At 36.8% G+C, this 23,103-nt stretch overlaps 1 protein-coding gene across 3 annotated transcripts in view; it reads right to left on the bottom strand.

The window, feature by feature from the left end:
- Positions 1 to 11,428: 11,428 nt before the first annotated feature.
- Positions 11,429 to 23,103, bottom strand: part of SETD3 (SET domain containing 3, actin N3(tau)-histidine methyltransferase) — a 56,684-nt gene continuing 45,009 nt past the window's right edge. For all 3 annotated transcript variants that reach the window (XM_071557547.1, XM_071557548.1, XM_071557546.1), the window contains exons 8-13: positions 22,274 to 22,388; positions 17,998 to 18,072; positions 15,154 to 15,320; positions 14,404 to 14,489; positions 12,525 to 12,685; positions 11,429 to 11,925 (exon numbers count right to left, since the gene is read on the bottom strand). In XM_071557547.1, coding sequence (XP_071413648.1) covers positions 11,482 to 11,925; positions 12,525 to 12,685; positions 14,404 to 14,489; positions 15,154 to 15,320; positions 17,998 to 18,072; positions 22,274 to 22,388 — 1,048 coding nt within the window. In that variant the 3' untranslated portion in view covers positions 11,429 to 11,481. The remainder of the gene's footprint in view (positions 11,926 to 12,524; positions 12,686 to 14,403; positions 14,490 to 15,153; positions 15,321 to 17,997; positions 18,073 to 22,273; positions 22,389 to 23,103) is intronic.

Raw genomic sequence — 23,103 nt, 5'->3', positions numbered from 1 at the left:
AAATTATGCTGCACTTTAAGAGAGTCAGAACAGAAGGCCTGCTTAGGAAGCAGTTTGAAATTATTGAGAGCAGCACTTCACATTTCCACAGCAGAAACCTTTATAGGCTGGAAGTCTCAAACCTTGATCACTTCCAATTGAACCACTTATAAAAAATGTGCACTGCTGGAATATTTTAAATGACTGTGTGCAGTGTGTACTGACTGAACATTAGGGGCTTCAATTAAATAACAGTTCAGAACATAATGAACTGAAAAATTTCACACTCTCTAAAGTGAGATAAGTATGAAGCAAAGAAGAGAGAATTAAGAAATAGTGCTCTGAAAGTGGCACCAGCCCCTGCCTAGCGATTCAGGCAGAAACACAACAGAACATTTTGTGAATTAGAGTGTGATGTTTGGTTTTGGTTGGTTTGGGTTTTTTGTTTTTGTTTTTGTGGTTTTTTGGTTTTGTTTTTGTGGGTTTTTTTCCCAGACCCCTCAAGAAAGCACAGGAAATGGTCAGGTCCTTCTTTAAAAAAAAGTGTGACAGTACTTGTGCTGAAATTGGTCATGTCTGAAGTCAGGTACTTCTGGAGGCACAGTTAGTCAGCTGTTCTCTGCTGTGGACTGAGTGGATAATCTGGAGCTCAGGTCCAAAGTTATGGCTTGAGATTTAGCTAATACCGAGTCCTTCTGCAGTTTTTGCATTTACTAATGAAATAATTTTATCATATTTTAACCCACTTGAACCAGACAGATACAGTACAACACCTGAAACTGTCTTCAGGTATGGAGAATGATGCTACGAAGACTGTCCATACTGTCCATTTTCTCTGAACGTCAATGAAGAGAGAAAAAGGAAGAGCAGAGATGGAGATCCTGCACCACAGAACAAGGCACTTGCTCCAGAATACTGCAGCATGCTTTACAAAAGGAAAAACTGGCACTCAGAGTGCTAGTGTACTACATTTTGGTAACCACTCACTTCAGACTAGGGCTGTTCTCCCTTTGTTCCATGGCTGGCTTGTTAGCTTTGGAGGTAAATCCCCTTACAGACTTCCATGATCTCTAGAGCACACTTATTTGGTTTGAAATATAACAAAATGAGATCTCATTCCAGTAAGTACCATATTTATCCTGTTACGAGAAAGGGCATGGGTGTCTTTAGAGATCTAGCAAATCTGAAGGATGCTTTAGAAAACCAACAAAACCAAAAACCAGGAAAATTGACACACTTCAGATTTGTAGGTTTATTATGTTTAATGTTTCTATGTTTGAGGTTTTATCTGACTCATTATTATTTTTCTGTCTGTATTATCTCATATCAGCCTTTCAAACATTTTGGTGGGCCCTGCTCTGTGTATGTCCTCTTCTTTCATACTTGTAACTGGTGAGTTCCTAGAGCCAAATGCCAGCAGACCAAAGCAGCTGTACTCTCCAGGAGCCTGTGAAGGCTGAAGATGATGGACAGCCAAATCAACCTCCACCAAGATCAGTATGTCATTTACATGCTGCATTTGACTTGAAACTAGACCAAAAAATCCAAAAGCTGAAAAGCATGCGGATCTTATTTAGTAGCTGTTTCAAATCATAGAGAGTTAACTTAGTTTGCCAGCAAGTGTTCATGAGGATATTAATAATCAGGTGGGAGTCAGGAGCCTGCATTTATTCCAGTTTACCTGACATAAACCCAGCATATGAAAAAAACTGATCAGACTACAAAAAACATTTATAAGAATATGCGGTAAGCTTAATGATTTAGGAGTTCTATAAAATTTTAAGTATGCTCTGATCTTCAAAAAAATGTTGTCAAATAAAATAAAATAGGAGGGAAACTTATGCACACTTCCTCAAGTTCCATATTGCCAAACTGATGAGTTTGTTATCAAAGACTCAGTCTGACAGGTCTTTTGAGGAATGTAGGAAATCCAGCCCAGACCACTGAACTTCCATTCTGTCATGCATAGAAAAAGCATCAAAAGCAATGCAAAAACCTTGCTCCTTAGACAACCATGTAATTACCTGCCCATGGGCTTTCTACCTTCCCCCCTCAATTTAAATCTGCTTGTAATCTTAAGGCTGAGGGCTAATTGTCATCTTAATTTTGCCTATTTCCTTTAACAGAAATTTGAAACATTGAGACCAATGCTTAATATCTTCAGACTGCTCCTAAGTGGTGGGTTTCTTGTTTTGTTTGCTACAGCATGAAGTGTCAGTGGTCATCTATGTTTATTGAGTCACTTTGAAGTTCTTTGCCTTTCAGACTTCCTCTAGTCCTCCTGTGCAAAGGAGGATGAATGGGAGTACAGCTGGACCAAAAGGCAAATTTCCAATTCAGATTCAAGTTTGTTCTTCACTTTGCAGCAAAATTCAATCTTTATCACTTGCACCAGAGGACAAAAAGCTATTAAGATACTGATCTCTTTGAGTCTTTGACTTCAACATTTCAAAGAAATGGGTTGAAGTCATAGAATCATACCAGCTTACAATCTTAGGAGGTGATTACATACACAAATCAGAGGTTTTAAACTCAAGTTGCTTTTGTGAACAACAAGGCATGGTTTTCTTCTGACTTTCATGACTGACCATGAACTGTGATCAAAGCTGTCTCCACATGGATTTTCTATAAGCTAACAACATAAAAGGTTATGGAGCAGGTATGTCCCTAATGCAGGGCACTACCAGACTGGTAGGCAGTCAAATGCCACCCTGACACCCCATCCCGTCAGATCTCAGAAGCTCAGCAGGGTCAGCCCTGGTTAGTACTTGGATGGGAGACCTCCTGGGAATACCGGGGGGCTTTAGGTTCTAGTCCTGAGGACTTTCACTGTCACCATGCAAGCTCGCTTGGCCCTGGCAGATGAACCTCAGGAGTTAAAGGGTGGGGCCAGTTCTGCACACGCTGTGCCTCACCTAAAAAAGAACACAACCACATGGAAGATTCCCAAATCTTTGTTCAGAAAGCTTAGCCATGATGATGATGACCAGACTGGTGATTTTAACGAGACTCAGCAACCTCTTAGTTTTCTATAATTTTGTCAAATTTGAAAATGACCAACAAATTCTTAACACTTGATACTTAAGTAAGAAATGCTTAAGCAACGTGTAGGGAAATACAAAGAAATCATGTCACTGCCCAGGTTTTATTTCTTTACCAAATCATCCCTGAAACATCAAAATAGGATGTTTTGACACATCAAATATTTTCAGTTTTCTACATGAAGAAGGTATGCTAAATCTCACCCTTTCCTGCAGATTTGTGCAGTTTATACTAACACATCCCTGAGAGAACAATTTTGTCAAAAAATCAACCAGCTATACCTTTCCCTAAACATCTTTTGTTACTTCATATATCTGTATCATAACTATGTATTACCTTAAACACTGTCTCATATAGAAGTTCAACCTTGACTTTATTGTCTGTATTTGATTTTTTATATCTTCTTGGAAATGGGATGTTCCTCAGTGTTTTCTAAGTTAACACTTCATTTGCCACCACTGACCAAACCCAGGGAAGATGCCAGACCAGAACATGAACAATAACACCTGTGAATGCCAGTCTGTCCTTGGGGGAGGCTTAGCATTGCTGTTACAGCAATGCTTGCTTTCCTCAGTCCATGACTAGGGAGAAAAAACTCCCAATGCTCAATGATCTTCTATTCCTGAAGAGGAACTGCTTATTTTGGTAAACATTTGTACTAAACATGTAGCAGGCACATCTCTTTTCCTCTTTCTAGAAGCAATCTTGTAGTTTGTTCACAAAACTATTTCACATGAACCTGAAAAGGAAACCATCTCTTGTGACCAGAACCACAGATTCAGGCTCTGCCACCCTATTGTAGCCCATTCTTCATGTCAGAAAACATAATAATGCTTCTTCATCTCAGAAAAGCACTGCAAAAAATCAGCTTTGTGAGAGCTGCAAGGCATTTAGAAACCATTGGGAGAAAACGTGCCATGAAAGTGAATGTCTTCACTGCGGGATGCAAATATATGTTAAGCAATAAAATTCTAGTTCCTAAATAGGCTTGTCTTGCTTTGATATTCAAGGATATGAAAAAAAGACATACGTATTTCTCATTTAATCCTGCCAAGATATAAAATGCCTATTTTTATACAGTTGCCCAATATGGATGACAAAAATAGCTTTCTTAATAAAGAGAAAGAAGAGAAAAAGACTAGCTAATTTCTTCTGATGCAAAGGCATGAAGCCCACCTCAAGACTGCACATCATTTTTAGGCTGAAGTTCTACTTGTTCAAGTTGTATCACTGCAGAAAAATGATGCTGCTTCTTGAAATTTAGCTCAAGATGTCTGAATTGTTCTGTCAGAGAATATTACTACTCCCAAAAGTAAAATCCAAAGAAAAGATTGATATACTTTGCTGAGAGTAAGCTTGATAACTATCACTGTGCTGTGTATTTGCTCCTTGCAGCAGATGATATTTGATCACTCGAAATGATTACTTAGTTTTTACCTGAAAATGTTTTGGATCAAGTGGCTCTAAATCATCTGTCCCAAGTATTGCTATTAACTACTGAGCATTGAGACACCATTAGCACAGGTTCTCCTCTCAAAGGGAGAAAGGACAGAAAGTACCTCAAGCGAGTGTGTGCATGTGTAAAAACCTCTGGGGACAATGCAAGAGTTTTTAAAGCAACAGCCAGACCTCTCCTGTGCAAAATAAGCCACATCAGTGCCAAACTGTGTTGCATTTTAAACTCAAAACCCATGGTTTTTTCCAGGGGGAAGTAATTTCATCTAATCTTGAGTGATGATATTCAGATATAAATGTTGTGCAATTACATTGGTGCACATGTTAGTAGTGCTGGACAGTTCCTACCCCTGTACTTGAAGTGAGCCTGTTAAGCAGCACAGGACTGAGAATTTGTGACAATTACACAGCCATTTTTAAGGTTTGGGTAGTAGTAATTGTACTACTTAATGAAAAACATTATACAGGAAACACTATTATTTTCATTCCACAGTTTCCTATTATTTGAAAGGTTTGTCTGTCATTCCTGCATTGAAGTGTTCAGCACCAACCTATACACTGCTGCAGTAATACTACAGAAGGACTGTCTTAGTCAATACCTAAAAACTTAAAAAATGTATGTAAAAAACAGGTTTCAAAAAATCACTCAGCACTGGCATAATACTAAAGGTGCAATGACTTTATTAACATAGCAAATGACTAGTTCTGATTGATCTGCAAACACTTCTTGAATGATACTATTTAAAATTAATAAATATGGTTTTTGATAGATATTTTTCAGAGGTTTCAAAAAGTCAACATAATTTTTAAGCAATAGCTTAAGAGACACAACATGCCAATATATCCTTTAGGAATTGACATCACTGCACTGAAAAGGGAATTTATTTTTATCTAAGGTTGTGGGTGACTGAAATCTAGGTATTATTACCGAATGTAGTATAACTAGGCTTTGGTCATCTGAGAACATCACCACCATTTCCTTCCTTAATTTGCTATTTTATGCCTTTCAGCTGTGGTTAGATGCTGCGTTGGAGCTGTGGGGAAAATCACAAGTGTATGTGAAAAAAATTAAGAGGACAAATTATGGATTTGCATAATTAGAAGCTAAGGTAGAGTAAGCTAACAGGGACATAGGTGGGAATGATTTTTAAACAGCTTACTGTGATGGATACTTTTCGATTTCATTTACCTGTAGTCTGTTTTACTCTATTCATTTCAAATCCATAGCAGCTCTGGTCCTTTTGTTACTAACCACTCAATAGTATCTTGACAGCAGAACTACATCTTCGTTCTCATTTAATAACTATTTATCATTCTGTATCTGCCCATTTTCAAGAAGGAATAAAGTTAAGTGTTCCAGAAATTGGAAAAAATTGAAACTTGACCTTTATTAAGTGGGTTAATTGTCACAATCTCAGCATGTACGAAATTAATGACCAAAAAGTGGAACTTCAGAGTTTCAGAAGACTAGGTTAATGTCCAAAAAAGTCTAAACTCTGACCTTCTTGACATATGCCAAAAGAAACAGCCACCCTAATAAATTGCTACCTGTGTGCAATTAAAATAAACCATTCCTAGCATCCAACCACTTGAATTAATTGCTGCAAGGCAGCGGGACTTTCTTACAGATATTCAAGGCAATCTAAAAATTCCTTTGCAGTTCACAGAAGGCTATTTGTGCATGCCTGTTTCAGTATGGAGATTCAGTTTTAAGGCACATTATTCGTACCTTTGGACTGCAAATCTGTATACAACTACATTTACTGGTGCTGAAATTAGGAGTCTTGGCTGAGTTACTAAGAGCACTAAAAGCAGTGAACCAGCATGGAATAAAGCAAAGGGAAGGGAATTTCCCTTAACCTATATCGTAAGGCAATTGCTGGATACAGGACACCTACCCAGTTTCCAAATTTCAGCCTTACAGAGGAGAAACAGACAACTTTTGTGAATACGACAACAAACCGCAGCATAGTTAAATCAAACAGCATTTGCAAAAAGAAAGCTAAAAGAAATAAATACATTCATTTGCATGAATGCAAATCAGCAGCACAATGCAAAAATCTACTGACTTTCAGAGCACCATATCAAACACCACTGAATTGGCTAAGAGGAAACCCCATACTTTTCTGATAGATAGCAAGTGCATCTGCGGAGTGGGTAGGTGGCCCCAGCCCAACACAAAGCAAGAGGTTACCTGGTCAGTAATATCTGTAAGTGAAACAAGGAACCAAGCTGGAATTAAGCTACTCTTGATCTTTGCCACGTATGGGGTGCTATAGGGAAATTTGCTTTTTGCATCTGTTGATTCTATTCAAAGGGCAAATGACTTGTGTGTTCAGGGCTGTCAAGTTGGCCCATTTTTTAAAAACAATAATATTAAATAAATTTACAAGTGTTTAACTTCAATTGTCTAATTCTTCTGGTGTTTGAATCTGTGCTTAAATAATGGTGATTCAGTTGGGAAATCAACACAACTCTCACATGCAAGAGTCTATTCCCCATCCTCTTGCAGATTTTAAACACCTTTCTGAAGACACAAAGTCAAGTCTCAAAGGGCTACAGATCTGTTTCACTCCATTTTACGTTAAGGTGCTCAAAGGCATAAGATGTGGTGGTCAGCATCACCTATTTTGGCATCTCTGAACCAGATTTAACTGGAAAATGATTGTCTGGTTTCTCCAAATTGAGAATACAGAAGAGTCAGGTTCAAAAGCCTCTTCTGTTTGATCAACTTTTATAATAAAATTGTCCTATATCCAAAAATATCATGTTAATCAAGGTCCACAAGTTTAGATACATCATTTCAGGTGAGTGCCCTGGATACAACACTTACTTTCTATTGTCATACTGCTCTCTGTAGTTTTGTCCAGTCCTTCCATACTGGATTAATAAAGCCTTTCCTTACCCCTGGTGTTGAGCAGTTGTCCCACAGAGGCAGAGGAGTTAATGGACAACAGTGACCCCAACCCAGACTCCCTCTGTTTGCCCCAGCACTGCACTGAAAGCAGCAGCCACTTATAGCTGCTCTTTGCTGCCAGTTTAACACATTACAACAGTTTGTAATTTGCATGTTTTCACCAGTTCCTAGGGAAAGTAAAGACTTTGTCTAATTGTGAAATTAAAATCTCACAGTAATTACAGAACTAATTGAAGATGCTTTTATTTTGAACACTTACTGAAATAATTCCTAAACTTCTTATTCTTTGGAAGAGCAACCCCTGCCTCCTAGACAAGCTAGCTGCTGTTCACTGGCCCAGCTCATATTTTCTACTTAAGGAAGGACATCTCCTTGCTTTCCTCCCCTATCTAGCTTAATCTTCCATGACTAAAAATTACACCATGCCCAGAAACCAGGACCTTTTGTGGCTTTTTTTTCTTAATTATGGATTGAGATTTCTTTTTTAACTAAAAAATCCTCCACATGGTTTCCAAACTTGTGGCATTTGTTAGGAAATAGATGTAGAAACCGAGAAACACTAAGAAAGCTCTTCTAACCATGAGTCACCAATTCAATGCCTTGTACTTTGCACAGCATGCAATGCATACAACAAGGAAGAAAACATGATAGAAGCTATTAAATATAGATGGTAATTATGTGAAAATCATGTGGTCATATCTGACTTCAACAAGGATCAATTAAAAATCTTCTAGATAAAAAGGGGTGGGTATTGCTTCATCAGATAAATTTGGTAGAGCAATGTTTTTTTTCTGAAACTTCTGTTTGGCACAGAGTACAAGAAATAGCTGGACTTTCAGTCCATAAAATCAGAAAAGAGCAGTGGATTTTCAGAGCACCTTTCTTGTGTCTGACAGAAACATTTTAAATGATGTTTCATGATTACTTAGCATGCCTTTCTATAAAATAAGGGTGATAGAAGGGGCAGCAGCAGATATTATGATTTCTAAAAATGAACTAGAGATGTTTGTGTAACCTAAATCTTCCAGAGTACCTCTGAATCATGCAAGTTTCATGACTCCATGATGATCATTTCTCTCTAAAGGCAAATTAGCTGCGAGAAGGCAGTTACTGTTGAGTTGCACTGATTTTCTGTATATACAGCCTTTTAATGATGTTCAAAGGGAAGAATACTTACTCTAGTCAAGAACATAAACCATCTCACCTCCCCAGCCAGAAGGCTCTCATTTCTCTCTCATGACAGCACTTAACCTAAGGTTGAATTTACACTTTGCAAATATTTTTCTGAGTTGAGATTGTTGCTCAATTTTGTATATTCTACTTTATCAACAGAGGGATATGGACATCATCTCACATACAGAGCCAAACTAGTTATAGGTTGTTAGGGAAACGATTTATCAGTAGGTAGGTTCATGTAAAATTCAAAAGGTTTTTTCCCCCTGTTTTGCTTTCGGAGAACAGTCCGAGAAATCCAAGTGATGTCTTTCTTACAGGAATACTTTAGATAGCTAAACAGAAGCAAGATTTGGCATTTAGCCTGGGATTAGTGTGAACAGCCTCTTAACCAAACATTATGAAGAAAGTTAACTTTAAAATGCTTTGAAAGGTCTGTTTTCATGACAGATGGTAATAAGGGCTCATCAGTGCCAAATTTTTTTTGTTTCCACCTCAGTTTTCAAAAGCTTAAGTTTTAGGTTAGTGCTTCTGAGGAACCATTATGTGCATAGAGGAAAAATGCAAATTACAAAATTAGATTACTCACTATTTTTATTGTGTGCAACATATTTTTCTAAATAACACTAACAAATGAAAAGTAAGAATTTGACCATGCATTCAGTAGAACACTTTCCCTTTCTGTTTACTAGCATCTTTTTTCTTTTTCCCCCCAGCTATTTCTCCTTTAATCTTTATATGTAAAGCTGGATATGTATTCCTCTCCCCACAGACCCCCAAAAGATACAACAGACAGTAGCAGGTAAAGGTTTTGTTTGTATAATACATTCACTAGTGAAGACATGGTAGAACTATATTTTATTCAAGAAAACCCACACATTCTGTCCTGTGGTGACCACAGGCTTTGCTAAGCCATAGACATTAGCAAATACTGGAACAAAATACAGTGTATCAGATTGAATCAAAGCATTTAAATTCTGAATTACAGGAAAGGCTAGTTTTAGAATTGTATCATAGTATCTAGTACAATGTTGTGCAATGTAAGAGGCAGAAACAGAAATGGAATATTGGTCCTAATAAAAGCCGAAATGTAATGACTTTTGTATGACATTTAAATTGTCAAGACAACAATTCATACCATTCTACCAAAGGCAGCATATAGTTACAAAAATACTGGTCCAGCATCTTGTTAGTGATGAAGCAATATCCAAGGTGCAAAGGCAACGTGCCATTCTTAGTGAAATATTTTTTAAAAAACTATTGTTTCTATTTTCCCCGCACTGATACTAGCTGAACACCAGAACTGTTATGACAACCTGAAAGAAAGTCACTACTTAAATGTGTATTGCACCAAACAATGATGCAAAAGCACATTCTCCAAGTTGCAATATAAAAGAAGCAAAATCTAATAGAACTACAAATATGCCAAAAGACATTTTACTGCAACTGATCTTGGATGAGCAGTTTGCAACCTCTATTGAGCTTTAAACAACTGTCCAAGCTTTCCATTCTATCCATTATTGTGAACTTAAGGATACAAAGGTACAAGACATAGCTCTTAACATTGAGAACAGAATTAAATCACTTTATACTCCTCTAAATTCACCAACAAAATAAAAATATTCCACCCTCCTCTCCTCCCAATACTCAGGTAATTTCAAAGTCAAGGCTTGGAATTACTCTTGTTCTGATATTGCACAGTGCTAGGGTTGTTTTGTGTCCATCTAGAAGGTAAAACATGTAATATGAGGATGACCAAAACTGCTGGTGACAGTAGACCTGTTTAACCTGTGGAGGTATCCCAAGAAATGTGCATCAGATGAAGCCACAGTCTAATGGCAAAGCTTATGGCACACTTGGCTGTGTCCGGACTTGAGCCAAAAATACATCAGCCTTCTTGCCATTTCCTTTGAGGAAGTTTCGATTAATATCTTAGCTAAAAGACAGAGTTGACTAAGATCAGGTAACCATGTCACATTCAGTGTTACATCCAACACCACAGAAATGAAGGAGTAGCAGACAGAAATATTAATAATATTTTCCTTTTAATAATGGTTTAGTCAAAAGTGTAGCTTTGAAAATCTCTAGCTAGTTGTGAAAACCTGAAGAAGCTGGGAAGCAACCTCACTTTGATGAGTACAATTTAAAACTGTGGCTTGGCCTATCTGCTTTCAAAATCTCCAGAAGCTCTGCCAACCTTGTAAATAAAAAGTACTGCCTGGAAATAAAAAGTAGTCAGCCTTTAAAAGTTGGTGAATGTTGTATTGTAGCAGCCTAACTGACTGAAGAAGAAAGATGAGATACTTTCATACAGTAAACAGAAGACAAAGTAAACTGAAATCTTCAGAGATCACTTTAAGTGTATAAAATTTGGATTCTCATCAACATTTAAAACTACCAATCATAAGGTTGCCACCTTACCTTTTTCTGGACTGGCACACCTGATTTTAAACAGGTTTTCCTCCAGTCTCCCAAGTTTCTGATCCTCTCATCCAGTTTTCTGCTATTCTGCTCTCCCACCTTCATGTTGAATACCGAGTCAATCCTGCCTTCTGCTTCTCTTGGCAGGAGGCAGCACTAGTTTTTAATTTCGGTAGTCAGAGTGACAGAACAACAAATGCACAGCAGATAGAAGAGCTTAATTCTTCCCCAGGAAGAAAATACATTTGGTTCAACAAAGGACTGCAAAATCTTCCAAAGGCACCTCTTTCCCCAGTTTTTGCCTGAAAGCAAGATGGCAATCTTAATTGAAAAGGGATACTAAATCTTTTAAATAACTTAAAATTAATTTTATATAAAGCAGCAAAATCATTTTCTCTGCAGAAAGAGAAATGTTAACAAAGAAACACACCAACATAAATGCACTGTTCATAAACTCAGCTAGTTTAATTTCACAAGAAAGGAAAATTTTAGGACTATTCTTTAACCTCATCATTACTTTCTGAAGAAGATTCTTTGGCATCTTCAGTCCCTCTGATGCTTTTCTCTTTATTTAGATTTTCATTTTCTGATTTGGTCCCATTAAATAGAGAGTTTTCACCATTTACAATCCCATTCTCTGTGACTTCAGCATCAATGGCTTCATCAATCTTTAAGTCCCCTTGCTCTTCCACATCTTCTAGGTTTCTCAAGACAATAGGGAGTCTAGAGTCTGCCACAGTGTTCTCCAATAAGGCAATATTGCTCTCTTCATATTTAGGAAGCGGAGCTCCATCTGCCATTTGTTTGGTATAATACTCTCGGCTCGCAGCCGCACTCTTCACTGCTTTCTCCAAGATTTCTTTTTCACCTAAGCGCAATTTGATAGCCATTATTGCATGTGGAGTAAGGTCATGAGTCTCCAAGAAGGACTTATCACCCTGTTAAGAAAAGAAAAAGCAAGTTTGTTAAGTAACAACCAATGCAATAGAACAATCCCTCAACTTTTTCTCTTTTTCTGTTAACACTCAGTTCTTCAGGCTAAGCCAAATGGACATGAGGGGCTCTCCAAGAAGTCCCAGTGAAATTTGTCATGCATTCATAAAAAAGCCCAAAATTTCTCCACATAAAGCACTCTGCATAACAAGCAAAATCAGGTAACTTCACAAATATATGCGACATGTAGGTTCACTTATACACTTGCAATAACAGTGTATTTCTTTGCAGTCTGGAGAATGTAACTCCAGGCAACAAGTTGAAACTGATTTTCCATCTTACTTGCAGAGAAAAAAGCAGGTAACTTCTATCTGGAGAATCAAATTAAAAATACATTAACAAAATTTTCTTTATTGCAATCTTATCTTATTTTGCAATAGATAATGCAAAGCTGTTTCTACACTTTAAAAAGTACAGAATGAATTATGTACTAACACTCAGATTGAAGTTTGCAAAGACAAGATGGAGGACAAAATACCTTTTCCCATAATCACAACACACAGAACAATTCAGACACTTAAATTACACATAGTGGTAATTTTACCTCCACTGTTGTTTTATAGGTTTTCAAAAGAAGGGATGCTCTGGCTTCTAGGAAGGTCCAAAGTTTAACTTCATTGTCCCAGCTAACAGGAAACTCAGAGTTCCCCAGAGTAAAGATTTTGTCAATGGCATGCTCACCTATCAAATGCTCCTTCAGCTCTTCTGCAATAAGCATAAAACCAATCTGTTAAAAAACAATCTCATAATTCACTTTGTCAGTTGACAAACTGCAGAAAGATTTATTTTCAATTGCATAGCTTTGAACAGCTGACAAAAAGTAATCCTCTCCTCAAATAAGAATTATCAGATATGCTGGCTGTTTCTAGAGTTTGTCTCAAAGAGACAACTGGAAGTCTGAGGTCAGCAGAAAATGGGTATTCTGCTCCACTTGGAAATAAAGATACTTTATATATCACAGCCTCGCATACACAGTATAAGTCTGTGACAGTGAGATGGAATGTTTTGTAAAATATTTGATAAACAAAAGCGAGTAAATGTTTAAAGCGTTCAGAGAACTTTTTGATAATAAAAGGAAAAGGTCAGAGAAAGTGCAAACAGCAATTGAATTATTTTTCCTTTGGTTTTGATAATCTTTTCCAGTAGCAGATAATTCCTACAGGTGGTCAGAAAAGACATCTATCAAACCTCACACAGAGCATAAAACGTTTAATCAGCTCCTTGACATTAGGCAAATTCCATTAATCTTTTAATTAATAAATTTCACTCCTGCAAAGCAGTTAGCACAAACGGCACTAAGAGCTTGCATGTAGTTTCTCAATAAACAGTTTTCTTATACAGTATTCAATACATATGAATAAACTTAGCACAATCATATACCAGAGAAATGCAATTAAAATGTTCACTAGCTTTATTTTCCTCCAAGTCAAAATTCACTCCCTCGTCAGCATCCCAAAAAATTTTTTCATTTGAATTTACTTCCCAGAAGGGTCAAGCGATTGGAATAGATGACTGTTGTAGGTCCCTTCCAACTGAACTATTCCAGTATATTCTAATTTCTTTAAAAGTTCTAAAAGATGAATGACAGGATGAAGCGAAGGCATGACACTAAATAAGCTACACTGGTTTTATTAAAGAAAGCAAATACAGCACATGCCAAAACTCAACAACTTCAGTGTTCCTATTGGTACTAAAATCCCCATCATCTGCATGATTTCCCTAACTGCAAGAGAATTCTCTCACTGTCATGACAAATTGTCACATCTATAACCTTCAAAACCGCATCTGACCAGCAAGCAGCTCTTATGAACATTATGCACAAACTAGGTGAATACTTATTAATTGTACACATATTTTTACCCCGCAAAAAAAGTGACAAAAGAAATACTACAAAGACAGTTTGCAACTACAGAAATTGGTTTTAGATTAAAAATCACCAAAAATTTGAAAAGACTCAACTTTGAAATTTCTCTTTCATATTTCTCCTACAGTACAGGATATTTCAATTACACACTTACATGATTCCAGCAGTGATGGCTAATATGCTTTGATTTTAGCCATGTAAACCCCTAGGCCTTCCATGATCTTGTTACGCAAACTATTTTGAAACCTAACAACTAGAGATCAAGCTCCAAAGCTCACTCATTCACAACAGTCAGAGAGATTAAAAGAAATAAAAGATTGTATCATCTCATGCTTTAGGAGTTACTTAAATATTCCCTCAGACAGTATGGCCCAAACTTGGGTTTCTCACTAGCTTATAGATTCCTTTTTTATTTAAACTCCTCAACTTTTCCAGTCTTCTAGCTTAATGTTTTATATAAATGTCTATCACATTTCTGCATTAACAAAAGAAAACCACAACCAAAAAACCCCCACAACAAGACAAACATAAATTAGGTTATCTTCATAAAACATCCTACCTTCACTCATACAAAACACTCGAAGGAAAGCCAAAAGCTGGGCAGAGATTGCAGGCTCAGTGGAGTGCAAGGCAAAAACACTAGAACTAATGTAAGAAACAATCAAACAACAACAGTAAATGCAAGTTCAATTGTCATATCTTTGAACTTATTTCAACATAAAAGACCTTAAAGTATACAAACAAAAGGCACTGTTACAAAAGTAACTTTTAAAAAATTAGGTAGTATTAGTTCAAACTGAAAAGCTTCTCTAACCTGGAAAATTAAAAAGAAAAGAAGTCTCTGAAAAGAATAATTATCTCTACAATTTTACACTTAACATTATTTTATACAGCTTTCATAATAAATTCATGAAAATGCAATGTTTCAAGTCTGCTGCTCCTAATAGTACCCTCTGGACTGAAAAAACTAAAGGAAAATGCTGTGAGTCACATACTGAGCATTGTAGTATGTCTGCAAGGGATAGAAAAGAAAGAAAAACCACAGATTGCTTCAAATTAATCTTTCCTCTGTTTTTGTTAAAATGGTTATTAAAGCAAAGGCTTTTTTCCTTATATATAGTTCAAATTAGGTGATAATATAGCTCAGAGAACTTCAGTAAATATTATTACAATAACTTTAATTTGCTATACAAACAGGAGAAATATTACAACTAAGATAATTATCATGAACAGCTTTCCATATGCTCTACTGGACACTATATAGTTTGGAAATGTTTTTAAAAAACCCATGGCATTGTGTTTTACTTACGTTGGGATACCAGCACGAGCTAAGACCTCTGCCTTCATAGCATACAGCCTGTCACTTTTACTCACTCCAAGCTTTATTTTCACTCTGTCATGTGAATTATTATCAAAGAAAAAACCACTGTGGATCACAAATTCAGCGTTTGACCGAGTGCCATAAAAAATGTAAATCTAGAAGGATGAAAAGAGAAGTGAAGGGACAGGAAAAAAGCTTAAGATCAGCTCACAAAACTCACATAATTTGAAAGTTATTTCCCAAAAGAGTTACTATTCTGAGTACAAGGTATATTTGGTTAAATAAAGAAACATGGTTTGTTTTCTGGTGTTGACTCAAGTGCTGTATATAGTGTGGCAATTATAATTTAGAGGTAGATGTAAACATATCCATGTAACAGAGACTTTGAAAGCAGAGAAGTTCTTATTCTATGCTTTAAAATAAAAATGTTTTGTTTTCTCACACTGTCATAGAGTATCAGTATCTGGAAATAAGCTTTCAAAGGTCCTGTGGCTTTTAAAGGCTAAAAAAAATAAAAGACAAGAAGGGCCCATTAAAAGAAATGGTGTTTCTGGAGTAATTTTCCCCAATCACATGTCCACCCAAAAGAGTAACCTATACTGCTGACAGATCAACTTAGCTTTCATTTTAATGTTACCTTAAGGTATGGATATACCACACTGTATTACACAGAGACATCTGAGCTGTGTTCAGCCAGTACTTATTTTTGTGTTTTACTCTGAACTCTTCATCTAAAGCATATAGGTTACATTATTTCACGTTAAAAGAGAAGTTCCTAAACATAACCTGCAGAATGTGTTTAACTCCAGGATAGGTTGTGTGAAGTGCATGGGACAGAGTAGCAATTGTCTTCTCCCACATCAAGAGGATATTTTCCTATTTGTGTTTGGTAACAGAATTGTCAATTAGAAAAAAGGGTTTCAACAGTTACAGAACTCCCTTCTAAACCTCAGGGTACAGCAATACCCTGGGATGCCTGCAAGCCTCCATTCCTCCCTAGGTGACAGAGGAAGGCACAGTTCTCTACAAAGGGTTCAGTAACAGCAATGATGCCACTTACTTTCTTTGTTTTCAATTTATATTGGAACTATGTATCCTAAGCACTAAATGCTTAAGTATGATATTAAATTATAACAAACATTATACTATAACACATTCATATGATGAACATGCAACCTGCCCTTGTATATTAAGGCAGTGGTTAATGAAAGGGTTGCTAACCCTTCAAGTATTAAAATGACTGTGATACATCTCTAAAAAGTCACATTTCACATGTAGATTACACAGTATGATCTTACACTCCAAAATAATTTTACAACAAATACAATTAAACAGAAAGCTGCTTTATTTCAGGCTGGTGTTTGATAGATTTTGTGGACTTTTGCTACCTCACATTTTTTAGTAGTAAAAGCATGCATCATACACTCTTCCTGCTGAAACTGTAAGAAATAACATCTACACAGTATATTAAAGAATTGAAGCATTATATAATTAAGACTGTTTTAAAGATGTCACTAACAGTTAAAGTTTGCACAGAAATTAAAAAAACCCTGATAAATAGCAGACAAAGTGAAGCTGTGAAAATATAATTGAAATAGAGGAAGCCTCTATAATTGAAATGGAGAGAGCAGCCAGAACAGCTATATGATACATCCACTGCCAGCTGTGGAAAATTATAAATTGGATCACTTCTAGAAAAACTGTGGACCCCTTTTAACTCATCACACCACTATAGGAAAAAACAGCAAATATTTGACTACCATAACAAATTCTGAGAGCAAAAATAAACAATCACTGTAAACCCCAGCATAGCAATGAGGATAAATAGACCTCTGAAAAGACATATTTAAAAAAAATTCCAGACACTTTCTTGTTTAAAAGAGGTAACAATACATAAGAAAAATGAAAATCAAAATACTATAAATTGTAAGAATGGCAAAATAATACAGTAAAGGCAATAACTCAGGGAGTGAGTAGCAAAACATTTCAGGATGTTTCACAGACAAAGCCTTTGTCAGGCCATGCTGACTGCAGTTGCACAAGCAGTAGGAAAAAAGGAGTGCTACTACACTTGAGGGTTTAGGCTGGCTGCTGACACAGCACAGATTTCCCTACACTCCTGGAACCACTGTCTTCAATGCATCACTAGTTTGAACACTTGTTTTTGTTTCTTAGCAGTTCTAGATAGTAGATTCTGAACTGCTCCATGCATCTTTACAAGACTCTCTCTTGTGTTTCGGGTGAAGAGGTAAATTCATACATGCCTTTGTGAGAGGGAGGGAGTATATTTTTAGGTTCTTTCTCATTTTCACTAAGCATGGCAATGACAACTACATGGGTAAAATGACTGGCAACTGTACTGCATTTCACCTCCTAAATGAATGAAGACTAACAAGAAACAAGCCAACAATATTGCTAAGAAAGACTCTACAATCCACTATTGGAGATAAAGTGCCACTCCAAATCTAAAAAAATATTTATCTTTGGTCCTTTGCACATGGCCTTTTATTAAGCTCTTCCAAAATATCAAGCCTAGTGCCCATGCATGTGCACTTACAAGTGATTAAAACATTTCAACTCGGTTCTCTCAAATAAGAGGAACCAACCTTTCCCAGAGGTGGGGTCTACCAAATGATAGAAAATATTTTATTCTGAAAAATGTGCCCTTATTTAGTTTGGTAGTATTTTCAAACAGAATTAGCTCAGCATAATAAAATTCAAATGTAGCAGGGTTTAACCCACACCACTCTGTTATTAAAATTTTGTAGGGAGTTGCCAAGCATCAACAGAACTTAATGAAAGAACAATTATGTAGATAACTGTTCACACTACCTGTTCGCCAGCCTTGAAATCCTGAAGTGCGACACATTCACACCGGTCATCTTCTAAGTTGTAGCCTGTAGTGATCTATCCAAGGAAAGAATAACAAAAGCACTTTTAGCATTTTGTATTTCTCTCTCCCACCACTTACAAAATTTCCTATTGAAAACAGATATTAACAACAGGAATTGCATACATTTCTTTCTTCACACAATAGAATATATGCTTTACAATTCCTGAGCAATTTCTTTTTAAAAAAATCCTTGCATTAAGGAAATCCAATGGAGGAAATAACCTACCTGAAGTGAACAGAAGGCTCTGAAGAAAGTACCCTCCATAGGCCACTGACAAAGTGCCAGGGTAAAGCCAGCAGCTTGTTATAAAGTTCTGGAGCTTTCAGTCACTCCCATGAGGCCCAAGGGAGCAAGGCACTGACAGCTCTATATGCTGTGCTTTATCCTTCAACTGCCAACATATTTTTGATCTCTCAATCAAAAAGGAATGGATAACTGAGGATCTTTTGGGGCTAAAATCTTCAGAAAATTATAATTTACTTGAAAATAATCCCTTTATCTAAAAGTTAAGTAAATACTCTGAAAATGCTAAAAGGATTCTCGTGATGGTAGCGCACAATGGAAGAGTATAAACTCCCTTAGTAAACCTGTAGTTTTCCAAAAACAATTACTAAACTGTAAAGGGGTCACACTAACAAGTAGAGCTATCCTAAAAATGTAATACTTTTATAAAGCGACAAGCAGCATGTTCTTGAATACTATTACCAAAGATACAGCCACAAGCTGCTGAAAAATCAGAAAGCAACTTTTATGATAGGTAATCTGAATTCGGTACTGACAGAGCTAACTTATGGAAAAACATGCTGTGGGCCTGGGGAAAAACCTAGAAGAAGTCAAAGATTCTCTCTCAGCTTCTGAAAATGAAAACATACTTTCTTTGTAAGTTGACTGACGTTGATTTGCGGTGTACCCTAACTCCCATCTTGGATGTAGCTTGCCCAAGACAGAACTCTGCAGACTGTTTTGAAAGTTTGGTTGATGGCTTACACATTAATAGTTTTGCACTGCTTGCACCATCAGCCAAAACAGTGCTTTCAATGGGAGCATGGGGAGCTTGCACTCATGGAGCAAAATCCAAATGGCAGCCCCAAGCACAGGCAGCCTGGCCCTGCAGAAGGCTCTGCATGTGAATGCCACCACTGCAGGTCCATTAATGGGTTTGTGGCATGTTGAGATCAGAAGAGAATATGAGAGTCATGCAATACAGCCTACTGAGCAACACAAGCTGTAGTACCGGAACACAGGAATTCCTGTACATTCACTAAGCTGGACTGAACAATTTTAATAAGATCTCCGGTTTAGAAAGTTACCTAACCCTCAATTGCAGGTTACAAGTCCTAGAGGATTTACCTTTGCTATGACAAATGTACCTTCCAAGTTCAGATATAGGCATCATCTGAAAAACAGTACCTTTCATTCAAAACAAGGAACTCTTGACCTGTTCTGAAATTTTCTTAGTGTGTAAATTCAGTGAAATAGTTCTGAATGTGAAAAATCCATTCCAATCCCTTGAAATGCTGGTGGAACAGGAGGCTCTCAAGAGACTGGGGAAATTCCAGTATTTTAAGAGGAGGATTCTGTCAGTTTAAGAATGCCTCATTAGAGTACTGATCATTTTATTTCTTAATTATTTTTTAAAAATTTTTATTCCTTTTCTTTAAAAAAATACACACAAAACTCAGCAGCACTTTGAAATATTTTTCTATAAAGCATAATGGAGTGCTAGACTCTTATTTCCTCTTTCTTTTAATAGCAGTCACGTAAGAGAATTAACAGGGTGTTTACTTCTCTTCCCACATGATAGCTGACAAATTGCACCCCTTCAGTTTATTTCTGAAGCAGACTGATACATGAATTTCAAGTTGTGTATGAAGCATGCAATAGTCTGCTTGGTCAGTGATTAAGGATGGACCCAGCCCAACAGGCAGAATGTAGCTTATTCAAAGCTCTGTCAGAACTGGTAATCAACCTCTGACTGTCAAAATACAATCCCACTAAAGAATAACAATGAGAAATGCAGGAAGACAACCATTTTGAAATAGTTCTTGGAGGCAGGTTGATCTAATTAATAGTGTCAGAAGCAAGAAAAAGCTGGATGGACCTAGCTCTAGTTAAAATCCATAGAGCAGTTTATCATCTAGCTCATGGAAAGAGGCCCTGTGGAATAAAGTAAGAACAGGGATATACAGTAGCTGATTGACTCAAAAAGTATTTCAGCTTTACATTTGGAATAAACTAGACATCTTTTCCTGTTTTCCTGCAATGAATAACGATTCTCTTCATGTATTTTAAAGGGATGTGCTACAATTAGAGCAGAGTCCACCCTCATCTCACTCTACAATAATCTAAATTACAAGACAGACAGCTTACAGTTATTTTACCAGTTCCCCTCCTCCCATTTCTAATAGTACAAGGCAACTAGCACACAACAAAAATTGTTCAGTAGTTTTTCTTAAGCCATTAGCAATATTACTGTTTTCTATCCTTCCTAAGTGTATATCCACTTACACTATTTTCTGTAGAAATATGAAATAAATGACTGAAGTCTTTACATACATACAAACCATTTAAGTTCAGCACAACCCCCTCTGCCCTCTAGGATATACTTCGGCATAAAAAATGCTTCCAATCCTGGTCTACTACTGCATTAGCAGGTTTAGCTCCAGAGGCTGGCTCTATATCAAACCCATTGTTAAAGAGCATAATAAAAATAAAAATTACTTTATCAATTTAAATAGAAGTTTGAATGAGTAAAAGACATCTGTAGCTGGTCTTTTAATATATACTACTTAATTTCTTCCCTCCCAGAACCTTAATTCTCATCCTCTTTCCTCTAATCCCAACTTTGAAGGTATTCATTACAAGTTGTCTAATGAATACAGACAAGTCTCTGCAAAAGCCTCTGGGAGAGATGCCCAGCAGGAAAAGGGTACAGGAAGTACCGATGCTTGCAGCTATGACTTATGTTACAAAAATACACATTTCTGAAGTTTAAGCAATTTTCTTTATACTGGACACTCTCATATGAACTTTATTTCTAAATCAAAGCTGTGAGATTGCATAACTAATAGGCAAAAGCAAGAATCACTGTTAATGAACAACATGTAATCGCCTTGCAATAAGGAAAAATAAATAAACAATATACCCCAAACACTTGCAACTTTGTAGCCTAGCCTACCATGCTGTAATTGGTGCAGTCATAGTAACACTAAATTAGCTAAATGTCAAGTGAAAAACAACTTGCTTTACAATTTGTTCATTTAAAACAGACTTATACCAACAACACGAACACATGCTGCTGTTTTAACACTCAGGTCAACTCTCCCACAAAAGAATTAGATGACTTGAATAGTATGGTCATATTCAGTGCTTACAATAAATAATACTATCTACTAGAAACACAATTAGAGGGTATGAATTTTGAAGTGTACATTGGCATGACTAAATAACATTGATAAGCCACTCTCTTCTGGGTTTCCATTACCTCACTTCAGCATTAACTGGCCTGTTATTGAAATCAGGAACTCATTCTCTGAACTAGAGCACGTAAGCCAAAATGTCAGCAGGTCTGTCTTTTTATATACATATGTCACCTTTTAAATGTTTAATATGCCCTGAAGTAGTGGTTTTGCATTTTGTTTCTTTGATGCAGTAACAGATGTACTGTTTTTGTTGAACTAGGCTTTGTTCTTGTTGCTGTCTCCATAACAAGGCTCTTTGGGCACAGTTAGGAGAGCAGGCAGTATTAGTTGCAAATCTCTAACCACTTTCTCTAGTGGTAGCTACAAGAGGCAGCCTCCATCAATGTCTGCTTTCTGTTCTCAGAACAAATCTGTCCAGTATTGTGAATCTTTTTGAGCCTATCAAAAACAAAGGTCCATGTCAGGAGGCTATTCTGACTTGTCTGAAAAAAAGGTATCATGTAGGTAAAAACTTTAAAAAGTACACTTATATGCATATAAGACATAACTTTACACAAGTATCCAGTCACTTGTAAAGTTTTCTCTACATGAACTTCTCCCTGAAAATCTGTCTTAAGACATTTGAGAAAATGTCAAACCTCTCCTTCAGATATTAGGTTTTTAAGGTTACTTGGGAAGATAACATGTCTGTTAAGAGGCATAATGCAAAGTGTTACTAAACTGTTCTTTAGTAGTGGAAAGGCTTAATATTTAAGCCCTAAAGTCTTTCAGCAACACTGTGGAACTCCTTACCAGTCCATTGGTATGATTACACATATCCCATAAAGGTATCAGAGCAAGTGTAACTCTGGAACCATCTTCTGTTGGAATCTGGTTCTGCCGTGTCATAACAGAGGAAACTGCCCATCTGCAAAAGTTAAAAACAGTAGATGGTCAATGTTCAAAAGATTAAAATAAGACTGGCCACAGTGCCACTTGAAGCAAGAATTTAGATTGTTTCCAAACTTAGTTTTCTTAAAGATCACATTATATATAGGCACTTAGAAGGTGATACCTCTTGCAGAAGAAGCAGCAGCTCCCAGGTTTCCAAGACATGTACATTGACCAATTTCCCTCTTCTGTGCTCTTTGTAAGACAACCTTCATACTTTCCACTGGTTCCATTCCTCAACCAGGACCCACTCCTACATCATCTTCGGCTTTCCCAGCTCTCTCCTGCCCTCATATCTCCAACTACACATCCCAAACCTGGGGCCAGCTACTCCTGCATGTTTCAGAGCAGTTCACTGCTCAGCAGCAGGAGCTCTCATCTATGTGCAGTCACTCATGAGAGCCAGGGTATGTTCTTCCCCTCACTCTCTAAAAAGCTTACCAACTGCATGAGCCAGAAACCAGTTTCATCATGTAACATACAATGTTTCACTTTAGTTTGCAAGGCTTTGGCTTAGACCAGTATTGCTAAATTTTCTGCTTAATGGGGAAGAAGTCCACAATATTCCTAACAGATAGCCACATAAAAAGCATGAAGAGAGCTTAACACAGTTTAGCACATGGACATAATTCGAACCCTTCTAAGTTAGGTTATGTAAATGAAATATCAGCTACTTATTCAAATATAAAAAT

Source organism: Pithys albifrons, chromosome 6 (assembly GCF_047495875.1).
Source record: "Pithys albifrons albifrons isolate INPA30051 chromosome 6, PitAlb_v1, whole genome shotgun sequence".
Classification (NCBI taxonomy): Eukaryota; Metazoa; Chordata; class Aves; order Passeriformes; family Thamnophilidae; genus Pithys; species Pithys albifrons.
Note: the sequence above shows the minus strand (reverse complement) of the source record. Positions and strands in the feature narration are given on the sequence as shown.